General features: G+C 49.8%; 1 protein-coding gene across 1 annotated transcript; it reads right to left on the reverse strand.

Moving 5' to 3' along the window:
• Positions 1-4,115: 4,115 nt before the first annotated feature.
• On the reverse strand, positions 4,116-18,872 carry QPRT (quinolinate phosphoribosyltransferase). The gene is made up of 4 exons (XM_069570805.1): positions 18,664-18,872; positions 5,542-6,077; positions 4,679-4,810; positions 4,116-4,605 (listed from the first exon to the last, which is right to left on the reverse strand). Exons 1-4 carry the CDS (start codon positions 18,674-18,676, stop codon positions 4,387-4,389), a joined length of 900 nt encoding a protein of 299 aa, XP_069426906.1. The 5' UTR covers positions 18,677-18,872; the 3' UTR covers positions 4,116-4,386.
• Positions 18,873-20,967: the final 2,095 nt, after the last annotated feature.

Raw genomic sequence — 20,967 nt, forward strand, 5'->3', positions numbered from 1 at the left:
CTCAGGAAGTGATTGGAACGATGTACAGAGATGTTGAAACATTTATGGAATTTTACCTACTCTATTGTCCTGAAGGGCTAACAATAAATTAATATACGTGTCCACACCACATAATAGCACAGTGGGATTTTTTTAAAGATCCAAAGTTGAATTGTTTTCAGATACAATTTGGTTTGCTAGTAGTGTCTTGCTGTTTTTAAATGCTTTCAGCTTTCTCTGGCCTTGACTCACTAAAAAGCTCATGCCCACTGAGTTCACTGGCTCTGCCAACCTACTTTGATCTCTTGTCTTCCCTGACCCTGTACATTTAGTGTTCCAGTGGTTGGGTTGGGCGGAGGGGTGGGAAGAGAAATGGATGCATGGAAGGGGGATGGGTGGATGGAAGGGGCCTGGGTAGGTGAGTAAATGTTAGCAGAATGGGGTGGAGGCGGTGTGGAGCATGGAAAGTTTGGTGAGTTGAATGAGTCTCGGTGGTCTCTGGAGTACACAGGGTCTTGGAGTCACTGAGATACCTTAAGCAGTTGGAGGGGGAACTGATGAGGGGATTAAGCTGGAAAAGTGGGTGGAAGACACGCCTGGTGGACACTCCTCCTCGGCTTTCCTTCTTGGGCAGATGCTGCACATTATTCATAGCCTCTTAGCCTGCTGCTGCTACTGCTAAGTCACTTCAGTCGTGTCCGACTCTGTGCGACCCCATAGATGGCAGCCCACCAGGCTCCCCTGTCCCTGGGATTCTCCAGGCAAGAACACTGGAGTGGGTTGCCATTGCCTTCTCCAATGCATGAAAGTGAAAAGTGAAAGTGCAGTCGCTCAGTCGTGTCCGACTCTTCGCGACCCGATGGAGTGCAGCCCACCAGGCTTCTCCGTCCATGGGATTTTCCAGGCAAGAGTACTGGAGTGGGGTGCCATCGCCTTCGCCTGTTAGCCTAGGATCTTTGAAATCGGAAAGGAAGATGGAATCAGAGCAGAATGGACGGTGCTGTGACTGCAGTGCCCTCTGGTGGCCATAAGGGGATTTGGCGGTATTCTTCGGTATTTTTTTTATTGTCTATTCTCCCCTCGCCACTCCATTGTTTATTCTCTTCCCTACCCCGCCCCGCCCCCACACAGAGCCCCCCACTAGAATATAAACTCCATGAGACTAGGGCTTTTTCACCGTTTGCTCATTGTTGTATATCCAGCGTCTAGGACAGTGCCTGGCACATAGTAGGCTTTCAACAAATACTTGTTTTTGAATCTGCTCCTCCACTTTATTGACCCTAAGCAACATTCTTAACTTCATAAAGCCTCAGTTTCCTGAGCAAACGGGAGATACTAACATCCCCACTCCCATAAGCATGAACTGAGAATAAGACCTACACGTGCTGAGCAAGGGCCCTCAGTTAAATAAACGTGCGTTTCCTTCTCCCCCAGCAGCCGGCAGTGATGATGCTGTATATGCTGCCTTGATTTGCACCTGATTTTTGATGGGCATGTTTGCTTTAATGGACATTGGCTTTATGCTGGGTGGGGGCAGCCTGTGGAAGTCATCTGAGCCTAGTCTCAGGCTGGTCAGGGAAGAAGGAAGATACCAGGTAGATACCAGGTGAAATGTGAGACTTTGGCCATTCACCCCTGTCTCCTCATTCTCACGGCCACACCCAGTTCTTCCTCTGGCCCTGAACCCATCAGGTTCCATCTGCGCCCTGAGCCTTTGCAGATACTATTTCTCCTACCTGCCCTCCCTTCTTGCTGACCACCTGCCATGACCCACATTCAAGCCCCTGAGTAGCGGTATCAGCCTTCCCTTGGCCTGCCTACAGCCACTCTGGCCCCTTCAAATAGATCTTCCTGCAAATATGCTTATCTCATTTTCCAGTTTCAATCTGATTGTTCTTGGGACAGAGTCCAAGTCCTCTGACCTACCATTTTGTGGTCTGGATGCTGCCCAGCTCCTAGTCATCTCGCCTCTCCTGATCTCAGCCTCAAATCTTAACCAAACAATCCAAGCCATTTCCCACTTCTGACCCTTTGCCTACAGTCTCCTCTGCCTGGAAATCCACCCTTGCAAGGAGAGCATGAATTGTTTTTGCCTCCCTACGCTCCCTTTTCTTCTAGGCAGGTGGGGGAATCCCCTCCCAGTGCTTGCATTTAGGATCAGGCTGGGAGGACTGGTTCATTTTTCTGTTCAAGGGTGAGCTTGAGATTCAGCCTGGCAGCTTGCTTTTTTTCTATTTTAATTGGGATGCTGTGGTTGCCGCCCACATTCTCCGGTTGGCCACAGTTTGCTCCCCTGCGTCTTCTTCCAGCCTCCCCCATTTGTCTCACGTGCTTGGATCCTAGAGGCATCTGAGTTTGAGACTCCTAGTACACACCTCCCTTCTGCCTCTACTAGACTCTGACTCCCTCTTGAGCCCAAGGCTTTTGCCTTTCAGTTCCCTGCTCATCTGGGGTCCCCATTTCTGTCCTGACACCCAGTTCCATGAGGGTTCAGCTATCCCCCTGCAGGTCGGAGGAGCTGGTCCTCGAAGATCTAAGATCCCTGGAGCAGGGAAGGCTGCCTGGCAGAGAGTGTCCTTGTTTCCTTGGAGGCAGGACAGGAGGGCCCTGGGGTGGAAGTGTGTATCGCAGCATAGGTGTAGCCCAGGTGGCATCTCTGGTCCGTGTCCTGTGAGAATTGCCCCTTTAGTTCAGGACATCGGCCAAGGCACCAGCCACTTCTGCCCGGCATCTTTGCTAGATGAATCTCCACGGTGTGCTCAGAGCCTGGCCATGGCAGGCACTCAACACACATCTGATGCTTGAAAGTTGAAGGTATTGGCCTGTCTGGAGCTTTCCCATCTGGGGTGAGCTTGATGTTTTCTTGATCTGCTCCTTTCCCATCGCTGGTGTCCAGGGTTGAAAAGGGGGCAGAGGGGTAGAATTGATCCCTCAAGACAGACTGGGACCCCCAGCCTCCCCCTGAAGAAAGAGCCTCTGTGGCTGAGACCTGTTTTTCTCTCCTCCTGGCAAAGGGTGGAGAAGAGAGTAGATTCTGGGAGGGGAGAGGCGACTCCAGACTGAAGCCCTTCCAGAAGGAAGCACCCTGGGGACCTTCACCCTTGGGGCCCTTCATGCTCTTGTTCCTCCCAGAGGCACCCAGATGGGTCAGAGAGAGAGAGGTTCGAGGTGAGGGTAGGAATGGCCACACAAATGGGCAAGACCTCAGGGGTGCGGGTGCGCACGTGTGCTTGGGGGGCTGGATTTAGACCCTCTGCTTAAACCTCTGAGTCCTGACCTAGCACGGAATGAAGTTTGATATCTGAACACGGGCCCCCACCCATCCCTTCCTTACTCCCTAACTGACCTAGGCTCTGGTCCTCTCAGAGGCTCAGCAGCTGCGTATCTCTCCCAACTAATGATATCCTAAAAGGCCTTCAGCACCCAATGGGGGTTTCATCTGGAGAAGGATGGGTGGTGGAGTCTGTTGGGGACCCCAAAAGTGAGGAATGAACAAGTTCTCACGTCCAACCAAAGAGATGGCAATAGTAGCCAGAGGCGAAACGTGAAATACTTAGTCATCAGTACAACATGGGCGTTAACCAAGTGTAATATTCCAGCTGGACATCAGACTGGGTCCACATATCCTTAAATATAAGACACCATTGATTGTAAAACACATATCACGTTGCATTAAGTGTTCTGTCATGTCCGACTCTGCGACCGCATGGACTGTAGCCCACCAAGCTCCTCTGTCCGTGAGATTTTTCCAGGCAAGAATACTGGAGTGGGTTGCCATTTCCTTCTCCAGGGGAACTTCCCAACCCAGCGATCAAACCCATGTGTCTTGCATCTCCTGCACCAGCAGGCAGATTCTTTTATGTCTGCACCACCTGGGAATCCCAGAAACACACACACTTACTGAAAAAGAAAACTGTCAAACCAGTCCCTTCTTAGTACTTACAATTTCTATTTTATGCTTGTTGGAAGACTAATTTCCACATAGATCGTTATCATGTTGTACCTATAAGCCGCATGCACAGACCACAAGGGCTACGTGACAACCCATGTCTGTCTGACAGGGACCATTAGATGCTGTTAGTTAAGGCGACTTCAGTGTGTGGAGGGAAAAAAGAGTGCATCTTAGAACAGATGAATGATGGCAATTTCTAACATTTACTGAGCATTTACTCTGTGCTAATTACCACCCCCAAGAAGTCCGTAAGGTTGATTAGACCCATTTTACAGACAAGGAAACTGAAGTGAGCAGAGGTGAAGTCAGTCCTTCGCAGTCCCCCAGGCAGCGCGTGGCAGAGCCGGCCTCAGCACAGTCTAACGCCAAAGTGTCCTGTTGGCCACTGGACTTAAAGAAACCTTGAGGGTCCCATGAAACCACCTTATCCCACTGCCTGGGTAGCCTCCTTGGCTTTAGGAGCGGCGGGCGTGGGGCACTGGAGTGGCCCCTTCAGCAAACAGCTTGAGGGAGAAATCGAGGGCTGGGGCCGCCTGAGTCAGCATCCCCAAAGAGATGACATCGATGTGGGGCCCACAGAACTGCGGGAGGTTGTCCAGCATGACGCCCCCGCTGGCCTCCACACTCACACTGGGGAACTGGGCCTTCAGCGCGGCGGCCGTGGGGTGCAGCTCCTGCGGGACACGAACCGGGGAGAGGTGAGAGCCCCCGACCCCGCCCCTCCCCAGAAAGCCGCCCCGGCCTCACCTCAGGCCTGAAGTTGTCCAGCAAGACGAGGTCCGCTCCTGCCTCGGCCGCCTCCACAGCCTCCTGCAGGCTGCTGCACTCCACCTCCACCTTCAGGGCGAAGTCGGCCCCCCGCCGCGCCGCCCGCACCGCCTGGCAGGCCGCAGGGGTGACAGTGAGACCGGGTGGCACCTGGCCGCCCCAGGGCAAGTGAGCTGGAACTGCCACGCGAAAGGCTCCAGATAGATAATGAGCTTGGGGTTCACGGCAACCCACTCCCGTATTCTTGCCTTGAGGATCCCATGGACAGAGGAGCCTGGCGGGCCACAGACCATTGGGTGGCAAAGAGTCAGACACGACTGAGTGACTAACACTTGGGGTTCATGAGGAAACGGGGCGTGGAAATGGCTTCTTGCACATTAGCACACACACATTAGGTGAAACCACATGAAATTACCATTTTTGTGAGGCAAAACAAGGCCAGATTCGGCACACTTTGGCATTTGGACCTGAGTTCAATCAACTCAGAATATTAAGACTCGAAAAGGTCTTTAAGCACAGTTTCACATAAAGGAAACAGGTCCAGGGAGTTCGAGTGACCTGCCCAAGATTGTAGAGTCATCAACACTGGCTTCCAATAGTTCGTCCTTTGCCCTGGAGCATCATACCAACCAGCTGAAGAAGGCTGGAGAAGAAGCAAGTCCAACCCCTCCCTTCACAGATGGAACCTCTGAGGGGTCGAGGAATCTCACATCCCACCCCGCCCCAGGCCATCACTGTTTCACCAAGGAGTGGCTGGGGGTCCCTGGTAGCGGGGAAGGACTGTGATGGGGGCTGGGGTTGGAGCAGGGCCAGGGTAGGGGCTCAGCTGGACAGATAGACACCTTTTTCACACCACCGGCTGCCATGACATGGTTGTCCTTCACCATCACCAGCCCTCCAAGGTCGTAGCGGTGGGCGGCAGCCCCGCCCACTAGGAGCCCGTATTTCTCCACCAGCCGGAAGCCTGGGGTAGTCTTCCTCGTGCCTGCCACATGCCCGGCCCAGCCGGTCCCCCTGGCAGTCTCTACCGCAGCAGCAGCCACGCTGGCAACTCCGCTACAGCGGGCCAGCGTGTTAAGGGCCACCCGCTCCCCCAGCAGCAGGCAGTGGGCAGGGCCCCGGACCTCGGCCACTTTGGCCACAGGCACCAGCTTTGATCCCTCAGGGAGGAACCAGGAGACCTGGCAGTTGACTTGGGCAAAGATGGCATCAAAGAAGGGCCTCCCTGCCAGCACCCCTGGGGACTTGGCCCACAGCACCGCCTGCGAGGGGGCTGTCCCCGAGACCAAGGCCACGTAGTTGAGGCCTGGGCAGTCCTCTCGGAGCCAGCTGTCTGCCAGGGCGGCCAAAGTGGCAGGAGGCAGCAGACACGCCAGGCCTGGGAGGGAAAGAGAGAGAATGGCATTACATGTTGGCTGCCTTTCTGATAGTCGAGTGATGGTCAAAATATTTAACCGCTGGCTGAATTGGGCACTAGCCGTCAGGGTGAAGATCTGGGGGTCCTGGGAGAGGGCTGAGGCACTGGGTAGGCCTTGTAAGCTGAACAATGTTGCCAGATTGACCGAATGAAAATACAGGACACCTAGTTAAATTGATGTATTTATTTATTTTTGGCGGCACGGGCTCTTCATTGCTGTGTGCAATCTCTGTGCAACAAGGGGCTACTCTCAAGTTACAGTGCGCAGGCACCACTGTGGTGGTTTCTCTTGTTGCAGATGGTGGACTGCAGGGTGCTCGGGCTCATGTGAGAGCTTCCGGGACCAGGGATCGAACCTGTGTCCCTTGCATTGGCAGGCGGATTCTTAACCACTGAACCACCAGGAAGTCTCCTAGTTAAATTTAAATTTCTGACAAACATCAAAGTTTTTTTAGTATAAATATATTCTAGGCAATATTTAGGACATGCTTTCTCTTAAAAATTGTCAGTTATCTGAGATTCAACTGAGTGCCCTGTATTGTATCTGATAAACCTAATGCTGGATCAACAGCTATTTGTCAACTACAAGAGACATGCAGCCACCTAAAATGTCATTCTGTGGCTTTTCCATCTGCCTTTCATAGAAGGATGGGTTATTTATTAGCTGAAGCTCCCAGGAGAACACGAGCTGTAAGTCTTCCCGATCCCTGTCTTTTCCATAGCACCAAGAATTTTAAAGCTGGATGTTCAGCTTCTTATAGACGTGGAGACTGAGGACCAGAAAGGAAAGGCAAGTCAACTGAGGTCACAAAGCAAACTGACAGCAGAGTGAGACTAGCCGGGCCTCAGGGTCATGGGCATCTGTGCTTCACCTTTGCCCTCCAAAACATGCCTTCTCTCTAGAGATGGAGTAGTATAAGGAGGAAAGAATATGGGGAGATTGTGTTTGAGCCTTTGCTTTTCGAGACAGAGCTTCAGGAGTGTGGCCAAGCCCTCTAAGCGTTAAGGACAAAGTGTTCTCTGAGGTCCTTACTGCTGGTTTGCAGGGCCCCTGTGTCTGTTGAAATGAGTGGGGTGACCACACAATGGTGCAACATTGCCATCTGTTAGTCAAGAGAAGAACTACAGCCTCGTGGAGGGCGCCGCAGATGGACTCAGCTTGAAGTGGGCAGAGGTGACAATTCGATAGCCTGTAAAGGGGGTTGTTTGTTTCCCCTACTTTCACTCCAAGTTGAAGATTTTGTCTTTTGGCCACGCCACATGTGGGGATCTTAGTCCTCCCCGCCGCTGCAAGGATTGAACCCGTAACCCCTGCATTGGGAGCATGGAATCTTAACCACTGGACCACCAGGAAGTCCTGCTCCAAGTTGAAGTTAAGGCCAGACGGTCTGGCTTGCTCTACTCTCAGAAGGTGCATGCCTGCTCAGTCGCTCAGTTGTGTCTGACTCTTTGTGACCCCGAGGTCACAGGAATGTAGCCTGCCACATTCCTCTGTCCGTGGAATTTTCCAGGCAAGAATACTGGAGTGTTGCCATCTCTTGCATTGGCAGGTGGATTCTTTACCATTCAGCCATCTGTGAAGCCCAAAGCCCTTCTTTTTCAGCCTTTCTTTCCCAAAACCAAGCACCTGCCCCTCCCCACCCCAGCCACAGATCTCTGTGCTTTCACCTGACCCTCCTTCCCCATGTTCTCTGCAACGACCCAAGTGGCTTCTCATTCCCTCCTCAGAACCAGCTGTGCCCTGGCCAGGTGCTGGGAACAAAGTCAATGAAAAAGACATAGTCCTGTCTCCACCATTCACGATCCAGCCAGGCAAAGGGCCAGTGAACAAAGAGCAGAGGTGGATGCAAAGGCCCCCACTCCATTCAGACCCAGGTGCTGTGATATTTACTTTTTAAAGTGAATTTGAATTTTTGGACTGGTGAGTATCAGATAAACAAACTGTGATGCATGTATACAATGGAATTCGACTTGGCAATGAAAAACGAAATGAACTACTGATACACCCAACAGGCACACATCTCAAATGCATTATTCTAAGTAAAGAAGCCAGATTCAGAAAACGACACGCTGGGACTTCCCTGGTGGCCCAGTGGTTAAGAATTTGCCTTCTAATGCAGGGGACCCCGAATGCTGTGACGAAAACCCAGCGCAGCCAAAAAAAAAAAGTGACATGTTATTTGAGTCCATCTATGTAGCTATGTTCTGGAAAAAGCAAAATGATACAACAGAGAACAGGGGTTGCCTGAGGGCGGGGGAGGGGCTGGCCACAAAGGGAGCAGCACCCAGTCCGGGGGTGTGATTGAACTAGCCTAGATTTTGTCTATGATGGTGGCTACAGTACTGATGCACTTGTCATGACTCATAGAAGTTGACACAGGAAAGGGTGAATTTTACTGTCTGTGGTTATACCTCATTAAACCTGACTTTCAAAATCAAACCGTAAAAACGGAAATTTAAGTGGATCTCTCTCCCGCTCAAAGCCTCACTTTCATTGTATCAGTGCCAGCTCTCTTGACTTCTTTCCATTTTTCATTTATTCTTTGGACAAATCCTTGCTGAGCGCTAGCTCTGTGCCAGGTACTAACTGCTGGGTGGCAGAACGGGCAGCTCTTTCTCTTAGCTTTCAGGCCTTCGCCTATGGTATTCTAAGGTTGTTCCTGCCCCCTGAAGTCCTTTTCCTCACCCTCACCCCAGACACCTCCTTCACCTCTCAGTCCTCTTCAGATCTTCCCTTAGACATCACTTCTTTGGCCGGGGGCTCTCATAGACCCCCTAAACCAGGTCACGTGCTCACGCAGCTCCTTATTCATCCGTCAATGTCATCCTCTGCTGGTGTTTTCTCCCGGGGGCCAAGAGGTCCACTGATTTTTCTGCTATAGCCCAAGTGCCTGGCACGCTGACCCAAACAAGTGTGCGGCTTGCATATTGACAATTTCATATTATTTAAAAATTATTTACTTTTGGCTGCACTGGGTTTTTGTTGCTGCAAAGGCTTTTCTCTAGTTGTGCCTAGAGGCTTCTCATTGCAGTGGCTTCTCTGGGTGCAGAGTATGAGCTCCAGGGCGGTGGGCTTCAATAGTTGTGGCCCGAGGACTTAATTGCCCCCAAGGAATGTGGAATCTTCCTGGACTGGAGATCAAACTCATCATGTTTCCTGCATTGGCAGGCAGATTCTTAACCACTGGACCGCCAGGGAAGTCCAGTTTCACATTATTTTTATCTTTCGGTCATGCAAAAGGCATGTGGGATCTTAATTCCCACACCGGGGATCAAACTTGCACCCAGTCGGCAGCACCTAGTCTTAACCACTGGACCACCAGGGAAGTCCCCTTATATTGTTTAGTTTGAAATTAAGTGTTTGATGATACTTATCTGAGCAGAGAGGTGGCACAGTGGAAGGAATCAGAGCCCAGACTCCAGGACCACTCAGCATGGGTTCCAATATTCTTCTATTACATTTAACTAAGTGATCCTGGGCAGGTGGCTCTACCTTTCAGGGGACCTTCTGTGTACCAACTGTAATAGGAATAACACTGATAACCCCATAGACTTGTTATGAAAATTCAGGGAATTTATATTTCTAACATCCTCAAGAACACAAAGGAAATTCAACCCTGAATATTCACTGGAAGCACTGATGCTGAAGCTCCAGTACTTTGGCCACAGGATGCAAAGAGCTGACTCACTGGAAAAGACTCTGATGGCTGGGAAAGATTGAAGGCGGGAGAAGGGGGCAAGAGGATGAGGTGGTTGGATGGCATCACTGACTCAATGGACATGAATTTGAGCAAGCTCCGGGAGATGCTGAAGGACGGGCAAGCCTGGCGTGCTGTAGTCCATGGGGTTGCAGAGTCAGACACGACTGAGTGACTGAACAACAGCAGGAACGCTGGCATACAGCAGGTGTGTTTGCTGATGGGATGAATGAAGCATTTACCCAGAGCGAAAAGGAAGAAATGACTAACGGTCCCTGAGGAAGCGGGGAGTCTTAGTGGTCTTAAAGGATGAGTCATGTTTGCCAGGCAGGGGTGAGAGGGTGGGGAGGAGGGAGGGCAAGACACAAAAGAGCAAGTGCTCGAGGTTCAGAAGCAAGAAGATAAAGGAGGTAAGGGAGGGCTGTGGAGGATTCATGGGAGAAATGTCTCAAGCTTGAGGCCAGAGTGAAAAGGGGGCTAAACCAATTAGTGGAGAACTTTGGACAAATCCTAGAAGTCATCATAGAATTTTAAAGGAGGGAATGGTATGATTATGACTTAGTTCTAGAAAGGTCACTTCAGCCATCAACTGGAGACAGGTTGGGAGGCAAAAGGAGGCTGGGGCAACTGGCAGGACAGAAAGTGAGGAAGCCTTGAACTGGGCAGAAACCAATGGAGGAGCCGGGGCGGGGTGGGGGTAGGGGTTGGGGCAGATGGAAGATCGTTTCTGAGGCAGAAGCCACATGGTCAAGGGAAGGGAGGGGCGGGGGAGGGAAGTTGAGAAAGGAGGGCCCTCCCCCTGGGCTGCACATCGGAAGCCCCTGGGAGCTTTCCGGTCTCTGCTGCTCAGGTCCATCCCAGATCAATCGAATCAAAATCTTTCCAGGGCGGTTCCCATGAACCCAAGTTTTGGAAATGCTCCCCATGGGATTCAGATGCACAGAAAGGTTAAGAACAAGTGCTCACACAAAACCACCTGTTGTATACCTTGGTTTATATGAAACATCCAGGAAAGGCGAATGGAGAGAGACAAGACATCAGATGAGTGATTGTCTGGGGCCAAAAATTAAACATGGGATCTTACTGGGGTGATGGAAATGGTCTGGTGATGGTGGCATAACTTGGTAAATTTACCAAAAAGCGTTGAATTGTCTACTTAAATAAAAACAAGCACCAATACTCTGCCAAAAGGCAGGAATCATTTTGCAACCTTAGTAACCTGGTGGATCCAAGGACTGGATCAAAAGCCAACGTCAAGAGGAAAGTCAACCAGATACTGGGCACTCCGGACAGAACACCCCCCAACCTGTGGAATATTCTTGGCAAAACAGCTCAACCAGAGTCAGATCACACTTCTAACGCAACCACCAATTCACAAGAAAACTGGAAGACAGAAGAATATGTTAAACCATACTACTGGGATACAGCCAGCCAAACTCAGACCATAGGAAACTCTCTAGAAGATAGCCCAGTTTCTTCTCCGTGCATGTGTGCTAAGTCATTTCAGTTGGGTCTGTCTCTTTGGTGCCCTATGGGCTATAGCTCACCAGGCTCCTGTGTCCATGGGATTCTCTAGGCAAGAATACTGGAGTAGGGTACCATCCCCTCCCCCAGAGGATTTTCCCAACCCCAGGACCAACCTGAGTCCCTTACAGTCTCCTGCGTTGGCCAGAGTGTTCTTTACCTCTAGCACCACCCATACATTGCAAGGAAAACCAAAGATTAAAAGAATCTAAACCCATACTAACCAGTCACAATGGATCTTATTTGGATCCTACTTCAACCAAACAAATGGAAATCAGATTAGAACATTTACGAAACAGTTAAAAATTCGAACACTGACTGGGTATTTGGTAACATTAAGGAAATATTTTTTGAAGTGGGTTATGGTTGTGATACAAAAAAAAATTATATTTTAAAAACAGTTTAAAAATAACAAAATATTGAGATATTTATGTATGGAAATATTTGAGACCTGGGTTTCCTTTAAGATAGTCTTGGAAGTTATAAATTAAAGGGTATGGGGACTTCCCTGGCAGTCCAGTGGTTAAGACTCCATCCTTTCCCTGCAAGGGGAACAGGTTCAATCCCTGGTCAAGGAACTAAGAGCCTACATGTGGAGTAGCACCGCCAAAAGAAAAGGGTGGGGGAGTATGGATGGGACTGGATTGGCCAAAAGTTGGTGGTTGTTGAAGCTGGATGATGAGTATGTGAGAATTCATCATACTTTTCTATCTACCTTGTGTACATTTGAAGTTTCTCTATAATGAAAAAATAAAACAGATAAAAATGGAAAGGAGAGAGAGGACCTTCACTTAGGATAAGGTCAAAGAAATTTTTGGGGAGGATGAATAAAGCAGTGATTCTCAACCTTGGCTATACAATGGAATTATCCAGAGAGCTGTGCCAAATGTATATAATGTTTTGGCCCCACCCCCAGAGATTCTAATGTAACTGGTCTGGAATGTGGTAATTTAATTCTAATTCATAACAGAATTGAGAGCTTCCGAACCACAGGACGAGAACCTGTGTGACTACTATACCTTGGTGAGCGCCAGATGCCTGGCACTTGCTATATATATGTGTAGTGTGCTGTGCTTAGTCGCGATCTTTGCAACCCCATGGACTGTAGCTTGCCAGGTTCCTCTGTCTGTGGGGATTCTCCAGGCCACTGGAGTGGGTAGCCTATCGTTTCTCCAGGGGAACTTCCTGACCCAGAATCAAGTGGAGGTCTCCTGCATTGCAGGCAGATTCTTTAACCAGCTAAGCTACCTGGGAAGCCTATATATGTATATATACACAAAGTCACAAATCCTACCTACTGCCCTTCTTCATGGTAGAGGTTACTAAGACAGAGAACCTAGGTTCAGAAATGCAAAGGGAAATTACCTAAAGAACATAGGACTTTCCTGGTGGCCCACTGGTTAGGACTCTGTGCTTTCACTGCAGAGGGCCTGATTTCAATCCCTGGTTGGGGAACTAAGATCTCGTAGGCCACGCATTACAGCAAAACAAAACAAACAAAAAATTAGAAGATAAGAAAAGGAAATGACCAGCGTGGACCCTGGTCTTCCCTGTCCAAAGAAGGTAGTTTTAGCTTTAGAACCACACTGCCTCCTCCAGCAGGGCTTCCTGTCTGGCTCTCTTAGGCAAGATCAGCTATTGTAAATGCAGAATGTTCCTGAAAAACAAATAAATACATCTGGATTTCTTTAAGCCCCAACTCTCTTGTGCATTTCGAACAACAGAAATTCCTGTGGGGAGCTTTGAAAATAAGGCTCTCCTAATTAGCTGCTGAAACTCAAAGGAACTGCACAAGAGAAGCAGGCTGTTTTTGCAGCTGCCTGAGCAGAAGTCGCAGCACTGAGGAAACAGCTGTAAGCCCTGTCTGTCCCGTTTTTATCCTCGCTGTTGTTCTATGTAAATAGTCTCTCAAGACACCTGAACTTCAGAGATTATAGTGTGACCCTGTGAAGTGTCACCTTGATCTCTCAAGGCAATACTTTCTTCACTGGTTATTCCAGAATTTTTAAAAATATTGGCATCTCTGGGACTCCCCTAATAGTACAGTGTTAAGACTCTGTGCTTCCACTGCAGGGGGAGAGGATTCGAAAAACTGGCATCTCTGTTTCTGAGGGAATCTGAAGCATCTGGACGGGGGCGGGGGGTGGGGGTGGGGGGAGTTGGGCTTCCCAGGTGGCGCTAGATGTAAAGAATCCGCCTGCCTCTTGCTGGACGAAGAGATGAGGGTTCAATCCCTAAGTCAGGAAGATCTCCTGGAGGAGGAAATGGCAACCCACTTGAGTATTCTTGCCTGGGAAATCTCATGGAAAGAGAAGCCTGGTAGGCTACAATCCATGGGGTCACAAAGAGTCAGACGTGACTGAACCGACTGAGCATGCACACACACAAAGCATCTGGGGAAATTTCCTGCATTTATTTCTTTACAAATAATGTAAAAAGATGCAGGTAAACTGAAGACTCTGGCAGAATATTTGAAGATTCCTCCTCCCTCCTCCCACCACTGGCACTTTTGCTATTCTCGTCTGGATTCTGGATTGTTGACTGATTTTTTAAAAAACGTTCCCCATTCTTTATTTGGCTGCATCAGGTCTTAATTGCGCCGGGTCTTAATTACGGCAGCACTTGCCATCTTCTGTTGTAGTACACAAACTTCTCTATTGGTTTGGAATGGAATGCTTCACTCTGGAATGCTTGGCTCAGTAGTTGTGGTGAACGGGCCTAGTTGCTCCAATGGATGTGGAATCTTAGTTTCCCGACCAGGGATCAAACCAGCATCCCATGCATTCCAAGGTGGATTCTTAACCACTGGACCACCAGAGAATCCCTATTAACTGATTTTTCTATGTTGCCCTAACTGGCCAGTGGCTTGGTACCAAGAGCGAATGGGCTAGAATCAGAGCTCCCATCCCTGCATCTTTCCTCCAATCATGTAATAAGTACTTGATCCTGCTTTTGATGAACTGGCACAAAGGCAGGTTCTACAAATGCATGTAAGACAAATACCACAAGTTTCTGTTCTTAATTTGATGTATGACCGGGTGTAACCGTGTGTAACCATATGGCTTGTGCTTGGAACAACAGTGACTTATATGAGGCTGACAAAATGTTCCAGCTAAAAGCAAGTAATGATGGTTTTCCCCAACTGACTGGAAAAAAAAAAATTTAAATAGATGTCAGTTGTAAAGGTTTTGCATTTATAGGTTTTTCTTAAAACCCTGGTGCCTGCTACCACTTGTCTATAATAGAATCTGAAGTGACATCGTGTATAATAACAGCTAACACATATTGTCCTTCCCTAGCCCTGTCCCAAGTATTTTCTACATATTAATACATTTAATCCTCCCAACAACACTCATAAGGTAGGTACTATTATTATCCCCCTTTTACAGATAAGGAAACTGAGGCACTGAATAAGAAAGTAATTTGCCCAAAGTTCACACAGCTCCGAAGTGTGTGAAGGCAGGATAAGTCTAGGCAAGCTGACCCAGAGTCCCCTCACTTATCCCACCTTATCACATAATTCACTCAATTATTTTTTAATTATTATATATTTATTATATCACTATTCACAGAATTCTACAAGCCAATCCAGGGGTCCAGCGTTCTGTCTCCTGGTGCAGTAGGAATAGCCTGGATGGGGGGCAGGGGAGGGGATGGTCGGAAATGCCTGATTCGAATCCCGGCTCCATCACCTACATGCTGGGTGACCTAAGGCAATTTCCTAACCTCTCTGAGAGTCAATTTCATGAAAAAAGCACAGGGTTACAATAAGGAGGAAATGGGCGGCTCATGTTAAGGGCCTGAGCCAACACCCACTCAGCTGGTGTCTTTGAACCCAGGGATCTGACTCTGGCAGCTTTGTTCTCCCATCTACTTATTTGTTGATCCATTTGGCAAACACCAGATGGAGACAGAGGCTGGTTAGCACCCCGGCTTCCAGATAAAAAGTTTTCTTTTCCCTTTCTCTCCCTAGAGAGGCGAAATGACCTCCAAAGAGAACCAAAGGGGATTGCCTGTCACGCAAGTGGTAAAACAATCTACAGGGCTTCAGACAAGGAGAAGAGACCTGCGTTTAAGGAGAGAGCAGTAAGAGAAGGCTGAGGCTGGATGGGCAGAGGAAGGCCTGAGGCTTATGGAGCTGAAGGTGCACATGGTGAGAGAGAGGGCTGAGTGGGAGGAAGGGGCCAGACTGAGCAGGCCCTGAATTACAGGAAACAGTTAGGGTCTCACTTAACAGGCAATGGCAAATTCATCAAACTTTTGATCTGAAGTCACATGATGAAAAATGCACTTTTAAGTTTTCATGTGCAAGTTGTACCTAGGATTCTTTTTTTTTTAAGATTTTTAAAAATATTTATTTATTTATTTAAATAAATGCTGTGCCAGGTCTTAGTTGCAGCCTCCCCCTGCCCCGCCCCTCCCAGGATCTTTGATCTTCACTGTGACAAGTGAGATCTTTTTAGTTTTGGCGTGTGGGATATTTAGCTGTGGTGTGTGGAATCTAGTTTCCTGACCAGGAATCAAACCTAGGCCCCCTACATTGGGAGCCTAGAGTCTTAGCCACTGGACCACCTGGGAAGTCTCATGCCTAGGGTTCTTGAAAGATGTAATGTGCTTAGTCTCTCCAGTTGTGTCCAACTCTTTGCAACTGCATGGACTGTAGCCTGCCAGATTCCTTTGTCCATGGAGTTCTCCAGGCAAGAATACTGGAGAGGGTTGTCACGCCCTCCTCCAGGAGATCTTCCCAACCCAGGGACTGAACCCAGGTCTCCCACATTGCAGGCAGATTCTTTACTGTCTGAGCCACCTGGGAAGCCCTGAAAGATATAAGTTGCAAAGCTACTGCAACAGCCTAGGCAAGGAAGCAGCTGCTGCTACTGCTAAGTCGCTTCAGTCATGTCCTACTCTGTGCGACCCCATAGATGGCAGCCCACCAGGCTCCGCCATCCCTGGGATTCTCCAGGCAAGAACACTGGAGTGGGTTGCCATTTCCTTCTCCAAGGCAAGGAAGCAGCGAACCAAGATAAAGGGCAAAGGGAGAACCTCTGTTTACAGGGACTGCCTCCTGCATTCCACACCCCAGACCTGGGATTCCGGCCCCTGCTCACACTTTGGCCACCAGCCTGCCATCTGCTTCTCCTTCTTCTTTTAAAATTTGAAGGGAGGAGGGAGCGGGGTTCAGGATGGGGAACACGTGTATACCTATGACGGATTCATGTTGATGTATGGCAAAACCAATACAATATTGTAAAGTGATTAACCTCCAATTAAAATAAATAAATTCATATTTTAAAAAGTAAATAGATAAAATAAAATTTGGCTGTGCTGGGTCTTGGTCACTGCAGTGTGCAGGATCTTTAGTTGCAGTATGCAGGATCTTGTTCCCTGACCAGGGACCGAACCAAGGTCCCCTGCATTGGGAGCACAGAGTCTTGGCCCCTGGACAGCCAGGGAAGTCCCAGCCTGCCATCTGCTTTTAGCCCAACTCTGTCCTCGCCCCTCCTCTCCTCTGCGTCCCCAGCCTTTGCCTCACCCCACTGATCTGACTACTCCTTCCTGGCTGAACTCCCGGTCAGTGATCCCAGCACCAACCCTTCGGGCTGGGTTAAACATCAGTGTCACCTCATGCGTGAAGGCCGCCACTCAGAGGAAGGCTCCCCCAGAGGGAGACAGGACCAGAAAGACGTGGCGGTAGATCCACAGCACACAGCAACTGTCTGGATATTGGGGTTCAAGGGAGAGGGAGCTGTCAAAGGTGACCTGAGGTTTCCGGTCTGAGTGGGAAGCTGACGAGACATGAACAGAAATGGAGCTGGTGGCACCAGAGGAGTTTGAGTAGACACACCAAGCACATTTCCCCAAAATGGGGTGGCCTCGGAGCTGGAGAGACGACTGTGAGGACCCAACACCGTCACCAGTGTAACTGCACTGAGTGATCTCTGTACCAGGCGCCTGATGTGTATTATCTCATTTAATCCTCACCACAACCCGAGGGTAGGCACTGTTTTCACATTACCCAATGAGGAAACCAAGGCACAGCGAGGCTAAGGATCTTGTTTAAGGTCACACAACTGGCTGGTGGCAGGGATGGGACCTGAACCCCAGCTCTAACTCTGAGATCATTTCTTTAAAAAAAAAAATAATAATTTGTTTATTCACTTAATTTTGGTTGCGCTGGTATTTGTTGCTGCACACCAGCTTTCTATAGTTGCAGTGAGCGGAGGGCGGGGGGGCTACTCTTGGTGGCAGCGCACAGGCTTCTCATTGTGGCAGCTTCTCTTGTCGGGAGCACAGGCTCTAGGCCCACGGGCTTCAGTAGTTGCAGCACGCAGGCTCAGTAGCTCCGGGCACACAGAGTTTAGGAGTCCGTGGCCTGTGGGATCTTCCCAGATCAGGGATTGATCCCGTGTTCCCTGCATTGGCAGGCGGATTCCTATCCACTGTACCACCAGGGAAGTCCTCTGAGATAATTTCTAAACTAAGAACTGGTCTTGACCCCCCAAGAGCTGGTTCCACGGCCAAGCCAGAGGGGCCAGGTGTGGGCCCTGAAGAAGCCTTGGACCAGGAGAGGGAGGCCAGAGCTGGGGAAGGAGAAGCCTGGAGAGAGGACTGTGAAGCGGCAGGGAGCCCTCCATGTTCCTGTCACTTCCTGCCCCCATCCCCAACCTGAGGAGCAGGAAACTATTTATAGTATTATCATTTTGCAGATACAAGGAAATGGGGCCCTGAGACCTCAAGTGACTGGCTCAAGGTCACACAGCCTATTTCTAGTGGAGGTTGGATTCGAACAGGAGGCTTTTTGACTCCAAAGCCTGGCCTGTGCCATCCTGCATCCAGCCTCCTCTGGGCATCACTCCTCACATGTGTTAGAATCCCAGGACTCACAGGACTCAGGCCCCCTCCCCCGCCCTCGCGGTGCATGGGACAGGACTTTGCCTCACTCCTCCAGAGTTGTCAGCGAGGGACAAAGTCCGGAGCTGCTCCAGCCTCCCACTACCCTGCACCTTCAGCACCCCCAAAGATGCAGCCACTTCTAGGCCATCCCCGAATTTCCCAGAGGTCAAGCCCCTTTCTTCCCCAGAGCTCAAATGAGGACCCGTGGTGGAGAGAGAAACTAGAGTGAGATGAGGCCTTTGGAGGGCAGAAAAGAGTGCTTGGGGTCAGAGAGACTGGAGGGAGACAGAGGTAGGTAAGAGAGTAGCTGGTCCAGCGGAGACTCGATCTCGGAGGAGGAAGGCTGGGGACGGAGGCGAGATGGGATGCGGGGATGCGCGGAAGAGGGGCAGAAGGTGGTGCAGGGAGAGAGGTCTGGGAGGCTTCTTTACCTTCAGGGTCCATGAGAGCTTGGAGCTGGCCGACTGCTGTGTCCACTGCTGGATCCAATGTTTGGAGAGGCCGGAAGCTGGAGGGAGGTGGGTGGGGCCAGTCTGACCAGCCCTGTCACCCCACCAGAGCCCTGCCCCTGTCTGGGGTTCCCTCCTGCCTCCAGGACACTCAGCCACAATAGCTCAGAAGTCCTCTCCTCTTTGAGCGGAAGGTTCCTATTCTTGCCAGTCACCAGCCTCCCCAGCCCTGCACCAGGGCCTGTGCTCCTTCCGAGGGTTGGAGAGCATTTTTATAAAAAATAATAATAATAATAATTTTATTATTTAGTTTTGGCCGTGCTGGGTCTTCGTTGCTCACTGGCTTTGCTCAAGTTGCAGTGGGCGGGGTCTAGTCTCTAGCTTCACTGCAGGGGCTTCTCGTTGCGGTGGCTCCTCCTGTTGCGGAGCTCGGGCTCTAGGGCACGTGGGCTCAGTTGTTGTGGTACATGGGCTTAGTTGCTCCTCCCTGTGTGGGATCTTCCCAGATCCAGGATCAAACCCGTGTCTCCTGCATTGGCAGGTGGGTTCTTTATTAATACCACTGAGCCACCCGGGAAGCCCCTGGAGAGCCTTTCTGATGGTGCACTGGGGAGATCCTACATCCACCCTTTTTGATCTCAGATACCTCTTTACCTTTTTCTGTTCCTCCATTTCCTTAGCTGTAAAATGGGGGTAATACCATCCTCATGGTTTCAGCTGACACTCAAGTGAAAAACTCCACGGGTGACATAGAGTAGAAACTCAGCAAATAGCCACTTCCCTTCCCTTCCTTCTTCCCAAAGTACTTTCAGGTCCCCGAACAGATTAGAGCCGGACTTCTGAACAAGAAAACCAGGAAAAACTGCCAATTATGGTACTGGGACTTCAGGCAAGTTCCTGTTCCAGAAGTGCTGGAGATTCCATTTCTTCATCGGAACCACCTGCTAAAGTTGCTGGGACCATTGACTGATTGCTAGACCCTGGCCTCTTCCCAGCCTTCTCGGATTTCTGCCTCTGCGGGCGGCACTCGACCCCAGCAGGGACTGGACTCGCGTGAGGCAAGCAAGGGTCCTGCGGCACAAAACTGAAAGAGCTCAAGCTCGAGCTCCATTGTTGCGCCTCCATCCTTGCTTGCCTCTGTCTAGTCCAGGCTAGCTCCTGACAGCCCTTCTCCGAACCATTTCTCCCTTTCTTCCCCCTAGACGTCATTTTCTCTTGGTTTCTTTCCTCAAGGCTCTCTTCTGCCTCCTGCAGATCCTTCTTCCTCAAATTGTGGTGTCCCCTCAGTGTGGCGAGGACTGTTCCTCTTTCCCTCCTGGTGAGCATACATGCTAAGTCGTTTCAGTCGTGTCCAACTTTGCGACCCTATGGACTGTAGCCCACCAGGCTCCTCTGTCCATGGGATTCTCCAGGCAAGAATACTGGAGTGGGTTGCCGTGGCCTCTTCTAGGGGAATCTTCCTGACCCAGGGATTGAACCCATGTCTCTTCCTGCAATGGCAGGCAGATTCTTTACCATTCCCACCACCTGGGAAGCCCCTTCCCTCCTGAGTACACAGCTAAACTACATTTCCCAGCCCCCGGGAAAAGAGACCACCATGTGACTGAATTCTGTCCGGTGGAATGTGAACAAAAGTGATACAGGCCACTTCCAGCCTTCCCATGATCCTCCCTAGGAATGGCAGAGCCGTAAGATAGAAGGAGCCTGGGTCCCTGAGTGAGCTCGTGGAAGGTTGCCCTCCAAATACCAACACTAAATTGTTGCATAAGCAAGAAAAAGCTTCTTTTGAGTTCTACCCCTGAGATTTGGCAGTTGCTTATTAATAGCAGTTAGCTTGCCCTAACACAAGAAGATTCTCTCCACAGCTCTTCCTTTTCTCATTCTACACAATGAATGATACAGTTTATGCATTTATCCATCAGTGCCATTATTTAAATTGCTATGCAAACTCAGATGACTCTTTATTTCTCCAGCTCTGATCCCTCCAAAATTTCAGGTCTCTACTTCTAACATCCCTCCTGACAGTTCTAAAAACAAACTCATGGAGAGTTCCCTGGTCACTACTGGTTAGGATTCAGCACTTTCACTGCTGTGGCCTGAGGTTCAATTCCCCTGGTTGGGGAATTGATGTCCTGCAAGCTGTGCAGAGCAGGCAAAATATAAATAAATACATAAGTACAGAAATACTCATGTTTTCTCCCCAAACTGCTCATCTCTCTGCATTTTCACATAATTATGTCAGCATCTTCATCTCCCAAGACAGAAACCTTGGAGTCCAACCTCATT

Source organism: Ovis canadensis, chromosome 24 (genome assembly GCF_042477335.2).
Source record: "Ovis canadensis isolate MfBH-ARS-UI-01 breed Bighorn chromosome 24, ARS-UI_OviCan_v2, whole genome shotgun sequence".
Classification (NCBI taxonomy): domain Eukaryota; kingdom Metazoa; phylum Chordata; class Mammalia; order Artiodactyla; family Bovidae; genus Ovis; species Ovis canadensis.

What these genes read in the sequence shown, in the direction of transcription:
- QPRT (XM_069570805.1), bottom strand. An exon ending in CAGCCGGTGGTGTGAAAAAG is followed by an intron (nt 4,811 to 5,541) that starts GTGTCTATCTGT and finishes GCGGCCTGCCAG; the next exon opens with GCGGTGCGGGCGGCGCGGCG. An exon ending in TGGACAACTTCAGGCCTGAG is followed by an intron (nt 4,606 to 4,678) that starts GTGAGGCCGGGG and finishes CGTGTCCCGCAG; the next exon opens with GAGCTGCACCCCACGGCCGC.